Genomic DNA, 21,740 nt, shown 5'->3' with positions numbered 1-21,740 from the left:
CATTTCCTCTCTCTAGTTGTTTACAACCCTTTGCCTCCTTGAATACACAAAGACATGGACATTTCCCTCTGATTGTAACTTGGCCATGGCAGGCTAATAACCATGTATGCTTTTGAGAATTACCCCTAGACAGATTTGTTACATCTTTTGACTGCAAAGGATATCAACCCCAGACAAAATACCAACACGACAAAAAGCTGTCCTACAGACAACCTTTCTGTATTAAAAAAAAAAAAAGCTGGCCACAAGTTTCAAAACTTACTTAGAGTCCTTTGTTCTGTTTTCAAAACTGAAAGGCCCTCAGGAGCCTACATCCAACTTGCTTTCAACAAGATGTATGGACATGATAGTTTCAGACATTTTTTAATGCCAGGCTTACTTTTTCAAAGGTGCTTCAAGTGTTTCACCTAGCCACACAGATATTGGAAGACCCTGCACTTGGTTTCAAACATTCATCTCTTTCTTGAGCTGGCATACAGGCCTAGAATAAATTCTATAACTCATCAGGTTATTTCCTTTTGCTTTACAATTCAGCAGTCAGAATTTTATAAATCAGATTAAGATTTCTGGGAAAATCTGGACATATGTTTTTCTTTAGTTATGGTTTCATATGTTCACTTATGTATTTAAAAAAAACCCCATCTACAACGTGCATACATTTTAATTCATACACAGTAAAATAAAGAGCTATGTATTTCAGATCAGTCAATTCCAGTACTACAAAGATTTCTTCTAAAATGACCGATGATATATATTAAAAGTGTCCTTTAAGGGTAACTGGATCATTTCTTTCATGAAAGTACTAAATAATGCAACATTAAACGGACAAATTGCTCTGTAGGATTTGATTAACTGTAAACCACACACTTGGTGGATTTTTGATTTTTTTTTTTACATTCTAGCTATATCTATAAATCCAAAATCTAAAAACCAAACACACAAGTCTTGCATCAAAATGCCACCATTCAGCATGATCCTAAACAAGCATAAAAGGCTAAAGCCATTTGCATGATTTAAGCACAGCCCAGAGAAAATAAGAGAAAACAGGAGTGATGTCAAAGGCAAACAAGGATAGTAACAAGCTGAGCATGTTCAGGTGGGATGTGATGGGATAAGGAAGGGTGAATCACTTCCTTGAACTGCAGAGAAAGATAAAAACCAAGCATGCCTTGACAGTAAGGGTGAGATGTCCTGGGTGCTAAAGGTAAACAGTGCAGGATATTCCTGGACAAAGCAGTTGGTTCTCCCTGGCACTTGAAGTACAAAAGCATGTTCTTAGCCAGCCTTTTCAACTAACTAGCTGGGATGGTTACTTGACTAGAATACAACGGCATATTTCATTTGAAAGTGACCTACACTGTTCATCTAGTCCCACTGTCACTTGCTGCACTAGTCAGGAGCAAAGGACTGCTTGAAACATCTACATGTTAACCTGAATGTTCCGCCAGTCAAACACCAAAATCCATGTCCATGACAGTACACCTTTGTGTCTGTCACCCACAACCTAACAAGTACATTATGTGTACATTTGCAGGATTTTATGTATGCCAGTGTAAAATGATGGAAATATTATAACCATATTCCAAACTATTTCCTAGAAGGCTTTTTTATCTTTACTGTGAGGTAAAAACATTTGTTCCACATTTCTGAAGAATGCAAATACAAATCAAATCAAAATGGAATAGCAAAACATCTGACTGTGTTCTCCACCCTGTCTGTCTTGGCAAACAGCTGGAGACTGAGGAATATACCTCCACAGTATTGCTAAACATCGGTTTAGTTCTTATATACTATCCTCAGTATCCATTACAGGGTTGCTGGTGACCATTGGTTTGACACAAATGGGCATTCTCACAACACCCTTTAGAGCCTGCCTTTTGCAGTTCACACCTATAACTTGCTCCATGTTAGCTAAGTGTTACTTCAGAGAAATCTTCTGTATACTCATGTCTCAGTAGGTGAGACTAGTGCCTTCAGCAGCTGCAGGTTATGAGGAAAAAGGCAGAAGAAGGAGGGAAAGAACACACCTGAAAAGCACATGCCCTATCTTCTGTCCCTCCCAGCACCAACATGGAACTTGCAAAGGTATCGTCTGCACCACAGGGTGATCCAAGGGCAGCTGCATGCATGGATACCCACAGCAGCCTGGCTTCATGGAAAATTACTCTTTCAGGAAACTTGTATCCCAACACCAGCAGAGATCCTGCGGAGTCTCTGTCACAACTGTTCTGTAGAAACTCACCTCAGAATAGAGCACCTGCAGCAAGTTCCCTTAACACATACAGCGCAGCCCCTCTAGACTCCAGAGGCCCTTCAGCAAGTTCTCACTCAAAATAATGGTATTGCAAATTATCATCACTTTTACAGCCCTCTCTGGCACCTCCAATTATTTATAGAGAATAGGTTGCACAGTATCCCGTGCCACCAAACATACCATGAAATTACAATTTTTAGCACCAAAAGCTTGACCTAAAAAGACCAAGAAGAAACAAAAAAAAAAAGATAAGTTTATGTAACAAAACAAAAGGAAGCTTCCATTCATGTTAATGTGTGATTCTATGTAGGTTTTCATTAGAAGTGGAATTCCGCAATGCCTCTCCAGAAATCAAGTTTGCTATGCAATAGGACAAGATAGGATGAACTGTGAGTGACTGCCTCCTTCCCTCAGCAAAGAGAGGCAGAAACAAGTTCAGAGACCCAGTCAAGCTGATCAGGTACTGTCAAGTGACACAGCTGAAGAGCAGATGCTACTTTAATTTAGCAGAGCCAGGAAGGTGGCTCAATGGACCTATCCAGACATGATGCAAAGCATCTGCGGGTTTTACCTCTCGCTGTGGCAGCACATTAATCAACCTCTCTAGGTATCATCTGCAAAGGATACCCCTCCTGTTTTTCAGGGCAAACCTCCGGCTCCATATTAACAATCACTGTTAGCCAAAGGTGAAAATATGCACTTGTAGATGACCATCACAATCATGACAGCTTTTCAGCCTCTCCTCACATACCTCCAAGCCCCCATTCCTATGTGCTGTCTTGCCATGCATTAGAGCATATCTGCTATAATCCCTGAGAAATGTGGACTATTTTCATTGAATCATAGAATGGCTTGGGTTGGAAGGGACCTTGAAGATCATCTAGTTCTAGTGTCCCTACCGCAGGCAGGGACACCCTTCACTACACCAGGTTGCTCAGAGCTCCATCCAGCCTGGCCTTAACACCTCCGGAGACTGGGCATCCACAGCTTCTCTGGGCAACCTGTTCCAGTGCCTCACCATGCTCACAGTAAAGAATTTTTCCATAATATCTAATCTAAACCCACTGTCAGTTTGAAGCCATTCCCTCTTGTCCTGTTACCCCATGCTCTTGTAGTCTATCTCCATCTTTGTTACAGGCTCCCTTCAGGTTCTGAAAGGCCACAATCAGGTTACCTCAAAGCTTTCTCTTTTCCAGGCTGAACAATCCCAATTCTCTCAGCATTTCCTCATAGGAGAGGTGCTCCATTCCTCTAATCAACTCTGTGGCCCTTCTCTGGACTCACTCCAACAGGTCGATGTCCTTCCTCTGCTGGGGACCCCAGAGCTGGATGCAGAACTCCAGGTGGGGTCTCACCAGAGTGGAGTAAAGGGGCCCTCAACTCTTGCCATGCTGCTTTTGATGCAGCCCAAGACACGTTTGGCCTTCTGGGCTGCCAGTGCATATTGACAGCTCATGTCCAGCCTCTCATCCACCAGGACCCCCACATCCTTCTCAGCAGGATTGCTCTTGATCTGTTCATCATCCGGGCTGTATTGGTACTGTGGCTTCTGTCAGCATCCTGCTTGCCGTGACTCCACTCATGATAGCTAGGAAAGGGATGGTCTTGTATCTAGGTCTCCATGGTCACCTAAGGTACCTCCTTCATGTCTAACATCAGCTGTGGGAATGGTTATATTAAAACCTCAGAAGGGTGCTGTCAGACTGCACAGTTTAGCAATGGAAGACACAAAGCCCATAGGAAACCACAGGCAAAGAGCTCAGCTGCTTGTGTTTAACCTGTCTTAACTTCTTCATTGCTGTGTAAGGGTGGTTAATATGGGCTTTAATTCCGAAAAAATGAAAGGCACTTGGAATATGCAAAAGCTTTCTGAAAGCACTCCTTTAATAATCATCAATGTACCTGGTATGCAGGCTGTGAGAGGCTGCTCCAAGCGTAAGTGGAGAGAGGAAAGTGCGAAGCTGAGGAGAGAAGGAGAGCATCAGAAGGTGCTGATGGTTACTGGTACTAAGTGTGGAATGAAATGATTGTGGGCTTGAAGCAAACCACAGTGGGTGAGGCTGTGTAGAATCTGCCAACAGTGAGAGGGACTAAAGGGGGAGCTAGGAGGAGGAGCATCAGGATTTCTTCATTTTAAAAGATAAGCATTTTAAAAAATGTGCTAGTAAAAATGTAAAAATGTACTGCAATACACAGATGCAAATCTCAAATAAACTGTCCCTAAAACGGGGATTGCCTTTTCTATGAAGAGACTAGCCCAGGAATCCCAGGAAAGAGGAGTGGGTGGTGACAAAACATCTTTTTTTAAGATCTCTATTTCAACAGCATGGACCCTAATGGAATGAACCCTACTTTAACAACAGTAGTCTCAGACTGACAAACCTCCAGCATGATACTGCACATGCAAAGTTTTTTTCCTACACCCCAGAGAGACTTTTCCAGTGCTGTCACAATCTGCTCCTATAGTGCTGCTACTATTTCAGCTTGCATAATGTGATCCCTGGTTTCAGAAAATGCTTCATAGCCTGAGACTATTTTGAAGAAAACTCATGCATCTCATTCCTGAATCTATCCAAACTGGTAAGAAATCCTTTGACTACTGAAGTAATGAAAGGGAATTTAATCTTGACATTTCTGGATTAAACAGTTGACAGGCAAGGACTAGAGGACTCAGTGGCACAGAGGACAGCTGTTTCCAGAGCTGTACCTAAATTGACACAGTCTAGATGTTATGAATGAGAGCTCAGCACAGCTAAGGAAGCTTGTCAGAGCAGAGGTGGGAATCCAAATTTTAATGATTCAATTAAGGAATGCCAAGGCTGGTGTAAAGCACTGAGCTATTTCTACCTCTGTGTCCCTATGACTGCCCTCACACTACTGTGGGTGTAATTACATAAGATGCACAATCCTTTAGTGGAAAGTGGAATTATTTAAGGAAAACAGCTGGCAAATTTAGAGCTAAGTAGGAGCGCAGAAACGTCAATGCTGAACCAAGAGCATGTCAAACATGACCCAGATACCTAATTAGAAGTTATGCTCAAATCTAACTTGCACAGGGCTCCAGAAACACACTGATTGAATACAGTAGAGAGGCTGCAAGAGGTAAGCTCTTGAGCTTTATTCCTCTCATTGCATTAGATACTGTTCTGATTTCCCCATTATTCCCCAACTTTCTTGTCAGAACCCTGACAAATTTGCCAGGAATGGGGAGGGGAGAGCAGCATTATGGAATGATGAAGCAGAGTCTCATCTGTGAGCTTTGAGGAGGTTGTCAAGGCTGCCAGAGGGCTTCCCCCTGTGCTGTGAGGTGTGAGCTCAAGGCTTCATATCTGATCCCAGCTGACCTGCTCTAAACCAGCACCCAGCCATGGGGATTGAGGAGCTGTGAGGGGGATGCTCTCCCTCTGCAATGCTGGCTACAGTAACCCTTCTGCCTCAAGCACCTCAGCCTAATTGGCTGAACAGGGAACAAGTGAGCACTAAGTCATTGACAGAGATGGTGCTCAGATATGCTAATATACTATAGGAATACCCCACAGCTGGTACAAGCAGGTCCAGAAGACTCCTAAAACACCTGGATGATAACTTCATGGTACTAAGGGAGCTGAGTAGGAAAGATGCACTCCTTGATCTTTGCTTGTGAACAGCAATGATTCACTTCTATGACAAGGTAACCCACCTAGTTGATCAATGGCAGCCAGCTGATTTCAGTAAAGCTTTTGACAATATATTCTATGATACTACTTAAAAAGCAGAAACTCATTAATTTGCTTATGTATCATGGATAAGAACAAAAGTAACAGAGTGCTTACCATACCCTTTCTTGATAGGCATCTTCATGTTAGAAATTTATCCCCATTAGGCAAATGGGTACCATGAGTAGGCAGTGTGGTGCTCCACCTCAGAGGCCTAAGGTGGTTGTGGAGCGGGATCAGAGAGGTTACATTACCCTTGGACTTGGCACTAGCGCAGCAGTTAATGACAACTTCGGGCAATTCTGGTTCTCACTGTTCAAAAAGGTTGTTAAAAACTTGGGTAAGGGTCAAAGGGAGAAGCATAAGAGGAATTAAAGGCCTGGGAAAAGTGCTCTGAAGTCAGACATGCTTTCAGGGGCACAATTTATTAAAAACATAAACAGAAAGTGGCTATTTCACTGCAGTAACTAAGTATCTTTTAGGGGAGAAAAAAAAATCTTCATTGTCAACTATAATACCAGAATGTTCTCTGGACAAAGTCAGACCAGAAACAAAAACCAACTTTTGAGCATATTACTACTTTTTGAAGGGTGACAGTAAGTTTTTTAAGGTAACAGCTGATTTTTTTTATGCCAGGAATTTTTAAAGATGAATACTTTCCTGTAAGATCTACAGTTGTAAAGAGGATTTGAGACAGGAAAGATGTATGTATGCAGATCTAATGAAAGGACCACCACAACCTCTTGCTGCACAGGTCAGCACAATGAGCAAGGGTCTCCATCCCTCCTCTGCCTACCCACAGTCAGCCCAGGAACATGCACTGCACTTGCAACAGTTCAAGGACGCAAATTAAGACTTGTGAGCCTTTACATCCATGTTATTTATTGCTGGGCAGATGGCTGCAGTGCCTGAGCTGATTCCTGTCAGCTCCTGCTGGGCACAACATGGTGCCCAGACACACCAAACTTGGGGCAAAGCAAAATTCTGAAATCAGTAAGCACATGCATACCAACAAGCTCATTTTGAAAGGGTTTTTTGTCAAGTTTGGGGTTTTTTTAATTGTTTGTGGGAGATTTCCTCCCCTCTCCCATTTTTAAGTTGTGTGTTTTCAACTTCTTGGCACATGTCACCTCCAAGTACTCTTATAGCTCTCCACAAAAGCAAGCCACTGTGTCAAGGATCCAACATTCTTACAGACTCTAACATCACCTCTTCCTACTTAAAAACCCCAAAGAAAACAAACTATAATGAACTACCCATGTAGGAATGACATAAATTATGAACATGGGATACTACAGTGCAGAACTATAAATCATATTTCAAAAGATTTAGTCTTCAGATTCTGTTTTTTCTGCTTGACAAAAGAAATAAGCTTTGATGAATATGGCACTGTCCAAATCACTGGCTTCAGCAATGACAGCCTTGAATATTTTTGTGATCAAAATTTTATCAGAACATAGTAACTTTTATTTCTTTTCTATGGTTACTACTGTTTCCTTAGAAAGCTCACCTGTCACTGTCTCTCTGGTAGGAAAAAAACATAGACAGCATTCAACAAAATAACACTGGGAGTCTAACCTATTCAGAAAATAGGTATGAAAATTAGTGAATACCTAGCTCAAAAGTATAATACCACAAAAGAAAAACCTTTTAGAAATTATTCACTCAGATTTATTTGACAATTGTTTCGGCATCAATCAGCAAACAATCGCATATCCAAAAAACAAAAATCTGAGGGGAAAAAAAATGAGAGACAATCCTATCCACAATAAAATAGGTACAAAAATAACAGATTTCCTACCCAATACAACACAAAACCATAATAATTGGATGTAAACCCTTCCATTGCTAGAGACACACTTTTCTTATCAGTCTATGTTATTTTTTTGCCCATGAGTATAATTAGCATTTTACATTAACCAACTTCTCAAAGTTTCCTGCAAGTTTTATTACTCATTTCTAGGTAAGAGTTAATCTGGCCATAGTGAGGAGGTATCCGCATGGAGAAAATTGTTATAGTGCAAGTGACCTTGTAATGGAATCCTGAGACTCTCTTCTAGCAAAGCATGCAGCCATCAAATAGGAATTAACTGAACGAAGACCTAATTGCTTAGTTTTATTTCTCTGCAGGACCAAAATATAATTTTCTTCTCTGCATGTGGTAGTGAATCATACATCAAAATATCCAAGCTCATCAATCCACACCACACTCAAAACAAATCCATGGGAAACCAGCATGCAATTTTGAGAGATTTATCCATGCAGGAAAAAAAAAAGTTAAAGAAAACATGCAAATGTATATTATTTATAATAATGGATATGCATGGGAAGCCTGAAAGCTTCTTTGTTTTCCTGTTTGTCTTTTCTTATAGAAGGTTCTAAAGCCAAATCTATGGCACTTTCAGGCACTATGCAGTGCAAATACACAACACACCACAGAGCTGCGTATTTCTACTGGAAGAGGGAGAATAAAACAAGTTATTCGTCAACCATGCAGGGTATCCACATGAACCAGGCCATACAGTTTGCCTATTCTAGCACTATACAATCCTCTTCAGCTACAGCATCTTCTGGAGATATATTCTCACTGCTCAACTCAGCTTTCAGCAACAGTGATTTCTGAGTGGTGTGCTATTTATGACTAGTAAAAATAAGCTGGTGCTCTGTGTAATTCTTTGTACTATTTAAAGCAGAAAACCAAACTGAACCCTTCCTTTGCACCAACAGTTATATTACTGGTAACTTCAATGTTGTAACTGAAATATATCAAAAATACAAGACTCATTCACCTATCAAACCTGATGTGTAAAAATTATTTATGAGACTGCATTTACAGTTATTGAAGTTAACTTCCACGTTTCTTTACAATAACACACCGATTAAAGTCACGAAAATTGAACCCCAGAACAAACTCTTGGGTTTTTGCAATATAAACTTGTTAATTAAAATGCAAGTAAGAATCTGCTCAATAAATAATATCCTGAAAGTTACTTTCACTAAAAAAAGCCAAAGAATGCTAGATAACAATGAACAGAATATACATACAGAATGAGACAGACATATTCACCCAGTAATGAATGTGAGTGGTTTATTTTTCTAATGGTTGGAATGGCATTGAATTAAAGCAATAGATTCAAAGTAATAGTTGTTAAACCACACTCAGAGATTTGTGCCTTCACATTGCTATTGATTACCATTGGGCACTTTGCAGTACCTCAAAGTAAAACTGGTTTGTCTAAGGGTCAAATCTCCCACACTCCTTGGTGGGTATGTGGCTTCTTGGGCACAGCAGGAGCAAAGCTGCTCTGCTGAGAATCTGATGCTTAGCAGCCCACAGGAATGCTGGAGGCAGGGCAGAAACAAAGCAAGAGGTGTGAAAAAACAAAACTGTTGGTAGATCCTTCACCACACAACTCCCAGGTTGCTATGAAGTGAAGACAGAAGAGGTGACGTATTGCATCTTGAGTGCAGTCTGCTCAACACTCACATCCAAAAAAACAAAGCCACACATTTCTTATAATTAATCTCTGCTCTTTTGCTGTGTCATTCAGATCTGGAAAGAACTTTCTGTAATAATGCTGCGCTTTTGAAGATTGCAAGATGAATGCAGAAAAGCATTTATCATTCACCCCTATGTACTTCTACAGGCATTGAAATTTGTTGACTTTTTCTTTTAATGCTTTATTCATTAGCCACAATATTCCATCAGCTAAATGCTGTTTCAGAATAAAACTGCAGTCAGCAATAAAATGTTCTTAATATGTAATATTTTTTGTTATTGTGGTGGAATTACCAATTCATCTAAACACTGGAGCTGAGCAGGCAATTTATCATGAATCTGTCTCTCTTCCAGCTTTTAGTCTCAACTGAAAGCCTGAAAAGACCTAAAAGCAAATCTTGGGGGGGCAAAAAAATTTAAACCATTTTTAATAGATCTGCTTTGTTCCATGCTCATAGCTTTCATTTGATGCTTTCCAGCCCAGCAATTTTTATGATCATGTTCACCAATAAGAAAAATGATAATTTTGTGTTCTAATTTTTGCTCACGTGGTTGGAAGGTCTTCTTGGTTTTACTTCGCCTTTTGCCAGTATCCCTGGTGTTTAGAGAAAACAGACAAGTCAATGCAGAAAGATAAAGCTGGACCATTTGGTGATTTTGGTGATTTTTCATTGTAGTTTCACTGGCCACAGGAATATCCATGCAGCATAACTCTTTACATTTCTGATTTGTCATAGCTTCACTTGGCAGATGCAGAGGTTGAAATACAGCAAGGACAAGTAGGACCAGGAAGGAGCTTCACAATTGTAACATAAGGAAGTTAAAGTTCTCATAATATTTAGGGCTTTAGGCACTTGAGAGACCATTTTACTGACTGAATACTAAAGCCTCAGGATGTGTTTCCTAAGTGTTTCAGTGGCCTAAGCCAGATTTTAATACACCCACCGGTGTGATGCGCATTTCCTCCAGTGTTTTCCATCTCAGGTATGACTACTTTCAAGTGCTGTCATATGAAAGAACATGGGTATGTAAAATGCCCAATTTTGGTAATTTTAAGTGATGGTTGATTTCATTTAATCATTTAGGATTTTTCCCATAATGCATGCACACATTTTTAAGGGATGTGTAAGCTTCATATGATGTACAAGCATGCTTTTGGAGATCCTGAAGAGGATGGAGAACTATGAAGCAGACACATAGTAGTGGCATCAATGGCCAGCTATGAAAGCCATCCTTCCTCTCAAAGCTTGGAGTAGCTGTCAAGTCACACATACCCCAATATTTGGGCTGAGTTTATGCCACACAGCTAGGGAGGACCACTACTGTGGCATACAAAATGCAGCACACAAACTACACCTGAGCTTGGAACACACAATACAGACACAGCACAGCTTGTGAAAAGCTGTACAAAGTGAACTTGGCTGCAGCAGAGGGCAGTGATACACAAACGCTAGCAGTCCTCACTCTGCATAGCACCTACAAATGCAGAAACCTGTCTTTGGTTATTTCTTGAGTGCAACAGTTACCACTCTTAGGCTTGTTCTTAAGAAAAATTGCGCACTATTTACATGTATTTAGGTGTACACATGTGCAGATGTATTGAATATTCACTGTTTAGAATGTTAATTTTGGTTGCTTTCTCTTCTTTGAAAACTATATCCTATTCAATTAATCTACTATTCCCCTTGTCCTCTGAAAATCAAATCCTTTAAACTTTTGCTTTATGAGGTGTTGATTTGCATATTAAAAACAGGCAAAGAATTGCTATACTTCAGGGAGCTGATTTTCATCTTTTCCTCTGTCATCCCTCTCACACTTTGAAAGGTAAAAAACTGGATGCAGTTAAGGAGAAAAAGGGATGGAGGAGGGTGCTGTGGATGAAGACAGCATAAGTCTTTGGCTCCTTAACTGGGTTAATTTGTCTCCTGGCATGCGAATAGAGAGCTTAAGAGAAAGATACAGGATAAAAGATAATTGCAAGGCATGCGCTACTCATGTAATTGCTGACACATCTAATGCTGTGTGATTCACAGCAGCTTTGAAATACTAGACTTCTTATTGAGGGATGAATGGATTACATTTCCACTGGGTGCAATTTGAAGAAGAGATGCATAAAAGAAGGAAATATAAGTTGTTATAACGAAACCCAGTCTTGACTTGAATTAGTTTAAATGCAACTTGCTCAGAACAATTGATTTTTTATGAGAAATAAATGGATTTGTATGCTTGACCAGTATTTGGCAAGCCAGTTTCCACCAACCGACTGCTAAACTACTGAATTTACTGTGCAGCATCTGCTGTATATCAATGTGAAAAACTATCAAAAATTATACACTACTATATATGCCCATATAAACATATGTCAATTTTAACCCATGAACATGTTCTTTAAACTATTTACAAATCAATAAACACCTCAAAATTAGTTTGGATATTGATTTAAGTTTTTGGCAAATTTTTTTTGTTTTTTTTTTTTTTTTCATCTGTTTGTAGGTTTTGTTTGCTTGTTTTAACTAAATAGGCTCATTCATGTTTAGTAAAAAATTGAACTTGGTTTAGATTTGGGACTATCTACATCTTCCAACTTTGACTGAAAAAGAGACAGTACCACATTTCAAGTGTCCCATTTTTTCAAAGTAAAATTACAGAGGAAAGACAAAATAAGATCTAGAACAAAACTACCCAGATGTTGAGGGAAATCTTTATCAGACTCAGTCCTGCAGGTAAAGCCCTGTAGGTAGGCGATGCAAGTAGCTGGACAGACAGCCTGGGGAAGACAAATCCATTTGTAGTCAGCTCATGGAGGTTTTGGTCCCAGTGAAAGTAGTTTTCTGAAAGGCACCAAGGCAAGTTCTACCCCTGAAAAAACGGCATTAAGAAAGCAAACATTCTGACCAAGCACTCAGCCTTGCAGCCTGCTCTCCAGGACCTGCCAGGTGATGGGTACTGGCTCTGGCCAGCCAGCATTGCCAGTCCTGGTCCTGCTCCCCACACCACAACGTCTTTTTTTTGTACAGTTCATCTGAACAGGGGCCTTTCAAACCCTGGACACAAGGAACTCATTTCTTCCTTGTGCCTCTGGCTGCCATATCTGGATGAGAGCTGTGTTTGAGCTCCTCTGAAGGGAAAAGGCAACACCCTCAAGACTGGCTCCAAGGGATCTCATTTCGCAATGGGTGTATGAAATCCTCCAGCAGAACTTGTCTGTCCTGAACTACATCACCAGGGAACACTATCAATAATAAAGTCTCTCTTTCACAACACTGTGGGATTTCTGTACTCCAGCCAAATGCATTTGCTTTGAGTGAGTGACATTCTGATGTGTTCTGGGACAACTCCACAGGCATTTGCCAAGACACATGCTGGCTTCTTCAGACAAGAGACACACGGCAGTTTAAATTTGGTTTAGCTCTTGAGTCTCAAGTAGCGACAGGCCATCTGGCACATTTCAGGAATACTGGCACTTTCTGCTCAGAGAGGTCCAGGACTTACATAAGACAGACATGACAGGACAGGAGTGAAATGCACTGGCAGGTTTGTGTGCATGAAGCTTGCATGGCAGCAGTTAATCCAAGACAGTGCAGCCAGGACATAACCCATCAGTCTGCTCACAGCCACTCAAGCAGCTCTGGGAGCAGCGCAAGAAGAGAACTGAGTGTTGGTGTAAGGGTGAGGAACAGTGAGTGAGCAAGGGACCAGCTAGGGGACTGCTGCTGGGAGGAGGAGGCGTCACTCAAAATGGAGCTATGGGGACAGGCCCGCTTGAAGTCGGGGGTATGGGTCAGAATGCAGCTGTTTCAAAATCTCTTGGGAGGAGGGCAGAATAGTGCAAGGATTTTAGGCTGCATGTCTCCCTTGGGTTATGGTAGCAAAGATGCTGGTACACAGAATCAGTACAAAAAAACCCCAGGAGAATCTGGAATGAGTTTGGGAGTGTGGGGCAAACTGGGAAGCATGAAGGCAGCTTTTTGCACTGGAAAGCTTAGCTGTTGCAGCACTGACTTCTCTTTGACTTGTTCTGGCAACGTTATATAGGACCAAGTCTGAATCAGTGGGAGAAGAAAGTGTGGTTTTGGTACTCCTAATAAAAAGGAGGTTAGTTTTAAGGTGCAATTACAAGAAAATTGAAAAAAAAAAAAAGAAAAACAGTTTTGTTGCTAGTTAGTATAATGAGATGTTCTTACAAGAGTCTGATGACTGGGAAAATAGAGAATTGCCAATTCATTTACAGAAACAAAATCATTACCGAGGAAATTTTTTCTCACTAGAAGACAAATGTACAACTCCATTTATTGCAGCAACTGCCATCATGTGCATTGGCTCACAATCCATTCTGGGCATGGATCACAACACTACTCAATACCTGCTCTCAGGCATTTTTTCACTCCATACTCTAAACTTAACATTGGACAATGTCTGACACATGCACACAGATGCCACACAGACTGGTTCCATCTTACTTTCATTCTATATGGCTTGTCTGTAAAAGTGAAGATTTAACCAAGAAGATAATGGTGTGATATGTCCTCCTTTGACTGACCTACTTTGAGCCAAAAGCTGGAGAAGTAGGTATGCAAAGCTACCTCTAATGCAGATTAAAATGTGTCTTTGTCACAGTATCCCCACACAGACTAATCATACATTCAAAAAAGTTTTTTCCATCCTTTTTCCCAGATTCCTGTTGTCAAGGAAGGACCATTAATGATAACTCCCTGAGGCTCCTTCTCGTCATATTACCCAATGCCTCATTCACACCTAAGGCATCAGGACAGATGAAAGCAAAACACAGATGAGCAGTTCTTTCCCTGGTATTCAAACTTTAAATCAAACACCCACTTTGCTGTACTATAAACAGAGCTGCCTGTTTAGAGCACCAAAGCACTCCTGTAATATTTCTTTTTCTCTAAGATTTGACATTTCTCCTGTGAGAAGCAATTACAATAGAAGTGTCAAGCAAAAATAAATCCCTGTTAATCACAGTCACTGTGAGCCTGCCAAGTAAATCACATCTCAGCATTGCTGTTTTATTTTTCAGGTAGAAATAAAAAGTGTGTGAGAACGCCAGGCTCTAGAATTAAGCTCTTCCCAAGAGGGGGCACCACGTTTTTGAAAATACAAGCTCTTCCTCTTGTGTTCATGACCTTGTGCAGAATTAGACAAGCACTAAAACTGAGTATCCAATGATCATAGGAATAGTTCAGGTTGGAAAGATTCTCTGGAGGTTGCCTAGTGCAAACTTCATCCAAAGCAAGGCCAAGTGCACATTTGGGTCAGACTGCTCAGTTCAGCTGGGCTCAGAGGTCCCTGAACAGCTGCAAACCACTGGTTCCACAGCTTCTCCAGGCCACTGGGCCCATGCTCAGCTGCTCTGACCATAAATAACTTTTTCCCCTAAATCTAAATTTAGTTGGGATTTCTTTCCCTCCAATGTGTGTACATTGTCTTTGGTGCTTTCACCATGCACTCCAGAGAAAGGATCTGATCCTGTCTTCTCTATAGCCTCTCTTTCCCTTCAGTTTTTCCTTCCCCAGACTGAACAAATGCAGTGTCCTCAGCTTCCATTCAAATGTAGATGCTGTTGCCTCTTCACCCATCACAAGTACTGATATTTTAGATACATTTCTTTTGGTTTTGGTCTGCAAATAGGCAGGTGTATGCATCTGAAAGGAGAAATGAGAAATGGAGAACACTTTGGGCTCTCAGCTGGGCTATTATTTTCCTACACTTTTCAAACTCAGAAGCTTCATGCACTGTCCATGCATCACAAGGGAGGTGTCTTCAAATCACGTGAAGGGAATGGTACTGAGCTTGTTCCCCTCCAAATCTGAGAATTTTTTGTGAGGTTTGGAGAGAGGTTTTATTCTTATTTTATCTTCACCCTCTCACTATTCCCTGTGTTGTGAAAACCAACCATTTCAAGACAATGCACTTGCAGCTCCTGTTCCAGAACCGAGTGCAAAGGAGCAGTTTCAATCATGCCAGGGAGCTCCTAACTATGGTTTAAAGATGCTATGAGGTCTCCTGTTTCCTTTTTCTTTTGAGTAACATGAGGTACCTTGATGATTAGATCAATTACTTTTTTAATGCTATGAATATGAACGGGAATACCAGAAACCTGTTTTAGCTGAGTCAATCCTAAGACATCCAGTCTGTGTATTGCAGACTTGAGCTTATGCAATAAGTTTTCAAATCAGAAAACTGGTTGTTTTCCCCAGGAACCTTCAAGAATAATTAGCTCATACCTGATCCAGCCATAACCTGCAATTTAGTAACATAATTTTCACATCTCATTCTGGATTCATGTTTCTTTTCCCCTGTAAAACCCTAACCCTGAAACTGCCAGTTACACTGAGTCACTACCCTGAAATCAATTTCAAACAGAAGAGTCTGTTGCTCAATAAAAAGAAAATAATTGGACTGAGATACCTTTAAGTAAAAACGTCATTCCAATTTTTATATTGCCTGACTTACCCCCAGGAACCCTTTAGATTTGTATTCCATTCCTGTAGCTTAAGTCGGACATTTTTTCTGATGCAAGGAAATCAAATCACTCTCCTGAATCAATCAAAACAACTTCAAACTCTGCTCAGTCCAACAATTTTTACAGTAAAAACATTTTTTAAGTGCTTTAAGTATCACATATGTTCCTCTGCAGGGAACCCTCTTTGCAATGCTTTGACACCAGCTGCACTGCCAGCATCCCTGTTGACAAGAGGAATTTTTCCATTACTTTACAATAGGATAAAAATCCCAAGAGCGAGAAAGGTCCCTTTGAAGTGTCAGTCTTCTCTCAGTTATTGGTGGTGTCTAAATGCAATAATGCAACTTTTACATTTTTAATGACCATTTGAATTTTACTGCAGTGAAATCACAGTCACAGAGAATGATGCCCCTCACTTCTCAAAACAGGAGGGGAAACTTCCCTAAACAGACTCATCAGTGTGAGTATCTGGTCTGATTTGGAAAGAGACTCAGCAAGACAGAGAAAACTGTATTTGCTTTACAAAGATACACAACATTATAAATTCAAAGTGTCAGGAGTAGTTGGGTATCTCACACTGGACAATGGTCTACTGGTGGAGAGAGGGAAAATAGTAGTTTTTGCCACTGTAGTCAATACTACTTTTGAAAATGGGTACCAGAAAGCCAAATGCAAATCCTCCATACAATTCACATCATCCTGAATCACTCATCATCTATCAATGGCAAAAGTCTCCATTGCACTGGAAGATACTCTGTCTGGAAATACATGGAAGAACAGTTTTGTACTCTCGCTCCCAGTTTCTGCACCACCCACGCTTTTGTACATAGAGCTTTAATAAAGCAGCACACATGCATGAAAGGTATTTCACATTCCTTTACCTGTAATTCAAGTCCAGTAGGAGTATCTGCATAGGAGTGAGAAAATACTTTCAACTCTCTTTCCTGACCTCTTGCCTAAGATTGTCCTACCCCTGTCATAGGGAATGACTCTGACTGGTGATACTCTGATAGCCACAAAAGCTATATAACATTTTTTAATAACTCATCCCAAAGAAATATAAATGCTTGCTTATTAAAACATAATTAAGAAATATTTGTTCAATGCTTCAGCCTGTAACAGAACAATGTGCAGAAAAATTAAGCAGACGGAGGCATTTTTTCCTTATGTTCCTACTTTTTTGTGGCTTTAGCATGTTTGCTTATAGTCAGCAAGTATCAGCTTATGTTCTCTTCTCTGTTAACCAGGGTTCTTACCAGTGACGACACTGGGGATTTTGGACAGAAAGCTCTTGACAGTGCGGATGGGAACTCCACCTGTTTTGTCATCCTGCATTCTTGTAACGATGTCTTCAATCTGTCAAAAGAAAGGAAAGGCTTTGTGGTTTATGCAAAACAGTGATTGTAACATTTACATATCATGAGTGCTTTGGAGGCCCGCTGGTAGGATGGTCTTCAAATATACCATGTGCATTACTGCACAAACACAGACCTAGAGACACAGCTATCATCCAAATTTAAACCCTGAGATTAGAAATCTTGAGACAACAGACAAGCTTTGAAGACAGTGGTTGGATACTGACAAGCCAACTGCAACTGTGCTTTTTTTTTGCTGACCAGGGGTGACAGAAAGCTGCGGTTTACTCCATAGATGAACTGGGTTACACTTCAACCAGCTTAAGGAGCTTTCCATCCATTCCACTTTCACCTCTGTTCCCACATTCATTTGAATCCTCAATACTGTAACCTTGCAAGGGCTTTCATTTTCCAAAGGGTCCCAGACAGTCACTGCCTATGGCTTGAGAAGAATGCAAGACACAACAACTGGACTTCCCCTGCCTCATGCTGTAGGCTAGGATGGTATACGCCCATGGTCAGCCTACAAGGTAAACAACCAGAGTAAAATGATTGTAGAGAAAAACTCGTTGGAATTTCACAGCCAAGCTACCTTTTAGTTCACAGGCACATGCATAATCCATTACATACAGGAAAATACACCATCATCTTCAAAAGCCATGGCAATCAGAAGATCCAATTACTACAGGAAGGAGCTTAATTCTCCTCCTGTTTACTCTAAAATGGGAAGGAATTTTTGCTCCTTTTAAGGCTACTCCCCATACATTTACTTGAAGGCAACACCAGGGAGAACAAAAAGCTAAACAGAAGCACAGTGCAGAAATTCAGTATCTCCAAAAACTCTCTTCAAGTTAATAAGGTCTCAGAAGCCCAACAAAAATAAACCCAAAGCTGTTGTCTTTGTTAGCTCAAGCAGCTGACAGCACAGCCCTACCTGCTGTTGGTGACAGGGGCCAAGGGCAGCCAGACAGGGAGTACAGCTCTGATTTTACCTAAAGATTTTCTCCTCACAGATGCTACAAAATGTAACCCCAGCAGAAAGGTTACATGGTGGGAGCACAGGCCCTCTCTCTCCTAAGGCAGCCTAAGAGCTCAACGTGCTCTCTTCAACTCGGAAAACTGCTTCATTTAGATGCACAAGTGATTTTTTTTCACAGACTTAACACCTACATTTCAAAACAAGTTTAATTTCAAGTCTTCCCAAGGTGGTAAGACAATCTCCCTGCCAACTTCAGACACTGAATTTGATCACTGTGTTTTTAACCTCAGGTTACCACTAAACTGAACTGTTCACACCTTGTTTATATATTACTTGTAAGTTAACACATGTCCTGAACAAATTCTCAGTGGGAATGAAGTCACAAAGATGAAAATATCCTGACATACTTAATAGGTTACATGACAGTTGGGTACCTACAATTAATTTCTGAGAGAATAATGCTACTTTTTCCACAACCCAATCTCTATGAAAATTAATACCACCTTTTCCCCTTTAGCTGAGCTTTATCCAAAGTTATTTGCTGATTAAAAACGCAGGGCTTTTTTCCAATCTGAGGATATCTGGAGAAGGAACTGCTCATCTCTGATACCTGGAGGGGTAACTGCTCTTCTCCAGAGTGGACAAGAAGCATTTCACTGTGTTGAGGGGAGCCTGACAGCATCACTTGTCATCAACTCAGACCTACCTAAGGCCATGGTGCTCCAATGCCAGACCTACCAGAGGGACATGGCATCTCAGTTGCCTGTGAAGGGTGAACACAAAATCACAGAATGGAGCAGGTTGGAAGGGACCACAGTGGGTCATCTGGTCGAACCTCCCTGCTCAAGCAGGGTCATCCTAGAGCACACTGCATCCAGACAGTTCTTGAATATCTCCAGTGAGGGAGACTCCACAGCCTCTCTGGGCATCAGTCACCTACACAGTAAAGAAGTTCTTCCTCATATGCAGGTGGAACTCCCTGTGCATCATTTCTGCTTGTTGCCTCTTGTCCTATTGCTTGGCATCACAGAGAAGAGCCTGACTCCATTCTGAGTTTTAAACTTCATCCAAGGTCAGTCAGACTAAGAACCACTTCTGCAAGGCAATGAAAAAGCCTGTTACGTACCTTCATCTGTATGCACTTGTAGCTGACATCAGAGGAAGATTTTCTCCATGCAAATTAGGAGGAAACTACCCTAGAATGTGTTATGAGTCCTCCACGTCTCCAGGAACACTTAAGAGCTTCAAAAATCACAAGAATAATTTTTGGTAAAACTGTTATTTTCTCTTTTTTCACTTCAATGAAAAATTCAGAATGAAAAATAAGCTAAAAGAATTATTTCAATGCAGGAAAATAAACTTTTTATTCTTTTGCTCAATGTAAGCTAAAGAAACATCAGCATGATTTATGCCATTAACACCCTATGAAAAGTTCCATTTCAAGCAAAATAAAACTTTAATTATCTTAAAAGAAAGATACATTATTTTTACCTAAACTATTCCCTGTTTCAAGCAATCATGCAGGCACTGGTATCTCAAATGGGGCCATTAATTTCAGTTTCAGTCACAATTACAAAAGCCTGCTGCAATTTTAAATCAAAAATAAAGAAAACTACTCCAGGGAACTCCTTCCCAAATGGCTCCTTCTTACTCTTGTCTTCCAGTCTGACTATTGGCACTTAATGCTCTCCTTATTTCTTCTTTCCTTTCCTTTCTACTCAAATGCCATATCTCCTTTCTTCCCTGTCCTCTCATTTGGTCTAGACATGACTACACATGTCATCCTCCTTCAGCACACACTGCATTTTCAGTCTGCTGCCCAAGAGTCCCCAGGGTTACAAGGCCCTCGTTGTACATACTCTTTCCATTCCCAACATGCTTTCCTTGTGCTCTCCAGCAAATTTTTGCACTGCTCAGAGGGGACAGCATGGCATACTCAAAGAAACATTTGATGATAATTTTATCTTTTCTTAAACCTATAATCAAGTATTAATTAAAATATTAAAAACCTGTATCTAGCAACTTATGTCCAGTTTTTGTTCAGTTCACTACAAAGAGAAGATCTGACCCTTTGTATCAGCCTTTGTTTTGCATGCATCCAATGCTTGCAGATACTACTAGCCAAATTCCTGCTGAGCTATGGAAATGTTTCATGAATTAAGTGATACAGTAACAAAGTGGAAAAAAAGTGATTATTAGAGCTTCAAGTGTGGAGAAAAGCAAAGAGGGAACATCAAGCATGAAGGTCACTTTCATCAAAGTTTTTCATCTTAGCTTTTAAAAGAGTTACTTAGACACTTGAGCACTAATGAGTCTCCCTTCAGCTTCTGCATGTCGTTAAATATCCCTTAGGTTTCCCTGTTTGGCAGAGCCCCTGGACAGTTCATTTCATCAGGGTAGGAGGCAAGAACGAGCGCAACAAAGCATTCTCATATTTATCACTCCTAAATGAGCAAGCTTCAGTGAACTACTGCCCAACAAAAGTCATAGTAAGAACAGGCAATATTTTTTTTTTTTATATGACAGGGGTCACTGCTCTTTCAACCTAGTCTGATTTTGCATCATTAAAGGGAATGGTTATTCTTCCCTCCAAGTGGATTCTGGGTCAGTATCTCCCCAAGAAGGCCAGAGCAATTCATGTATCTGTTGTCACTGTTAGCTACACGCTGTAATGTATGCCTAACAAACCAGATCTGCCTTTCCTCCTGCCTGGTTGCTGACAACTCTGCTCCCTACATTTATCCAGAATGTTTTTATTTCACATTATTCCATTTGCATTGCATTGAAAAGGGCTTCTGGCTTCAGGAACACATTAGTGGAGACATAAACTACTGCAAGTAGTTTATGAGAGGCTACCAACATATTCTGTGACACAGAATGTGTTGGGGATTTAATGTATATGTAGGATTTGCTAGTACTCATAAGACCTTCTTTTCCACTATCAGCACTTTTGCTGGCCTAAGGAGGCTGAAGGCACAAAGTAGAAGACCTTGAATTTCTGTCAGAGCCAAGATGTCTATCACTGGAAGATGAGAAGTCCTTTTTCTGAGGAAGGGGCAAATAAAAGATTACATTTGTTGATGTGTTAGAATAACTGAGTCATAATACAACAACAAATGTAACAACCACAGCCTGGGAACTTTGGGTCAGTGTCACACAACATTCCTGCTGCTACCATTATAAGAGGGAAAACGACTCTCAGCTTTGCAGTAGCTTTTCTTTCTCCCAGCACCAAAGTAAAGCAGGCACCCCTTCTGCTGCACATTAGCATGCACAGCCTTGCTGAGCCCTGGTCAAGGTCAGCCTTGAAGGTGACATGCTGAGGGGAAGGGCAAGTAACACATGAAAAAGAAAAGCTAACAGTTCCCACCTCCCACAACCCCATGCCTGGACACCACCAGCAGCTACTGGAGCTACCTGGCTGAACATGTTCAATTGCGACTGAGTGACAACCACATAATGATGTCAGAGGCCACC

The 21,740-nt window shown here is 40.8% G+C and overlaps 1 protein-coding gene across 4 annotated transcripts in view; it reads right to left on the bottom strand.

The window, feature by feature from the left end:
* The window catches only part of RGS6 (regulator of G-protein signaling 6), a 123,932-nt gene that overhangs the window by 88,842 nt on the left and 13,350 nt on the right, over positions 1-21,740 (bottom strand). For all 4 annotated transcript variants that reach the window (XM_017812074.1, XM_017812061.1, XM_017812051.1 and 1 more), the window contains exon 2: positions 17,186-17,285. In XM_017812074.1, coding sequence (XP_017667563.1) covers positions 17,186-17,285 — 100 coding nt within the window. The remainder of the gene's footprint in view (positions 1-17,185; positions 17,286-21,740) is intronic.

Source organism: Lepidothrix coronata, unplaced genomic scaffold (genome assembly GCF_001604755.1).
Source record: "Lepidothrix coronata isolate B3197 unplaced genomic scaffold, Lepidothrix_coronata-1.0 Scaffold1, whole genome shotgun sequence".
Lineage (NCBI taxonomy): Eukaryota > Metazoa > Chordata > Aves > Passeriformes > Pipridae > Lepidothrix > Lepidothrix coronata.
The sequence above is the reverse complement of the archived record's forward strand: the minus strand, read 5'-3'. Positions and strand labels throughout refer to the sequence as shown.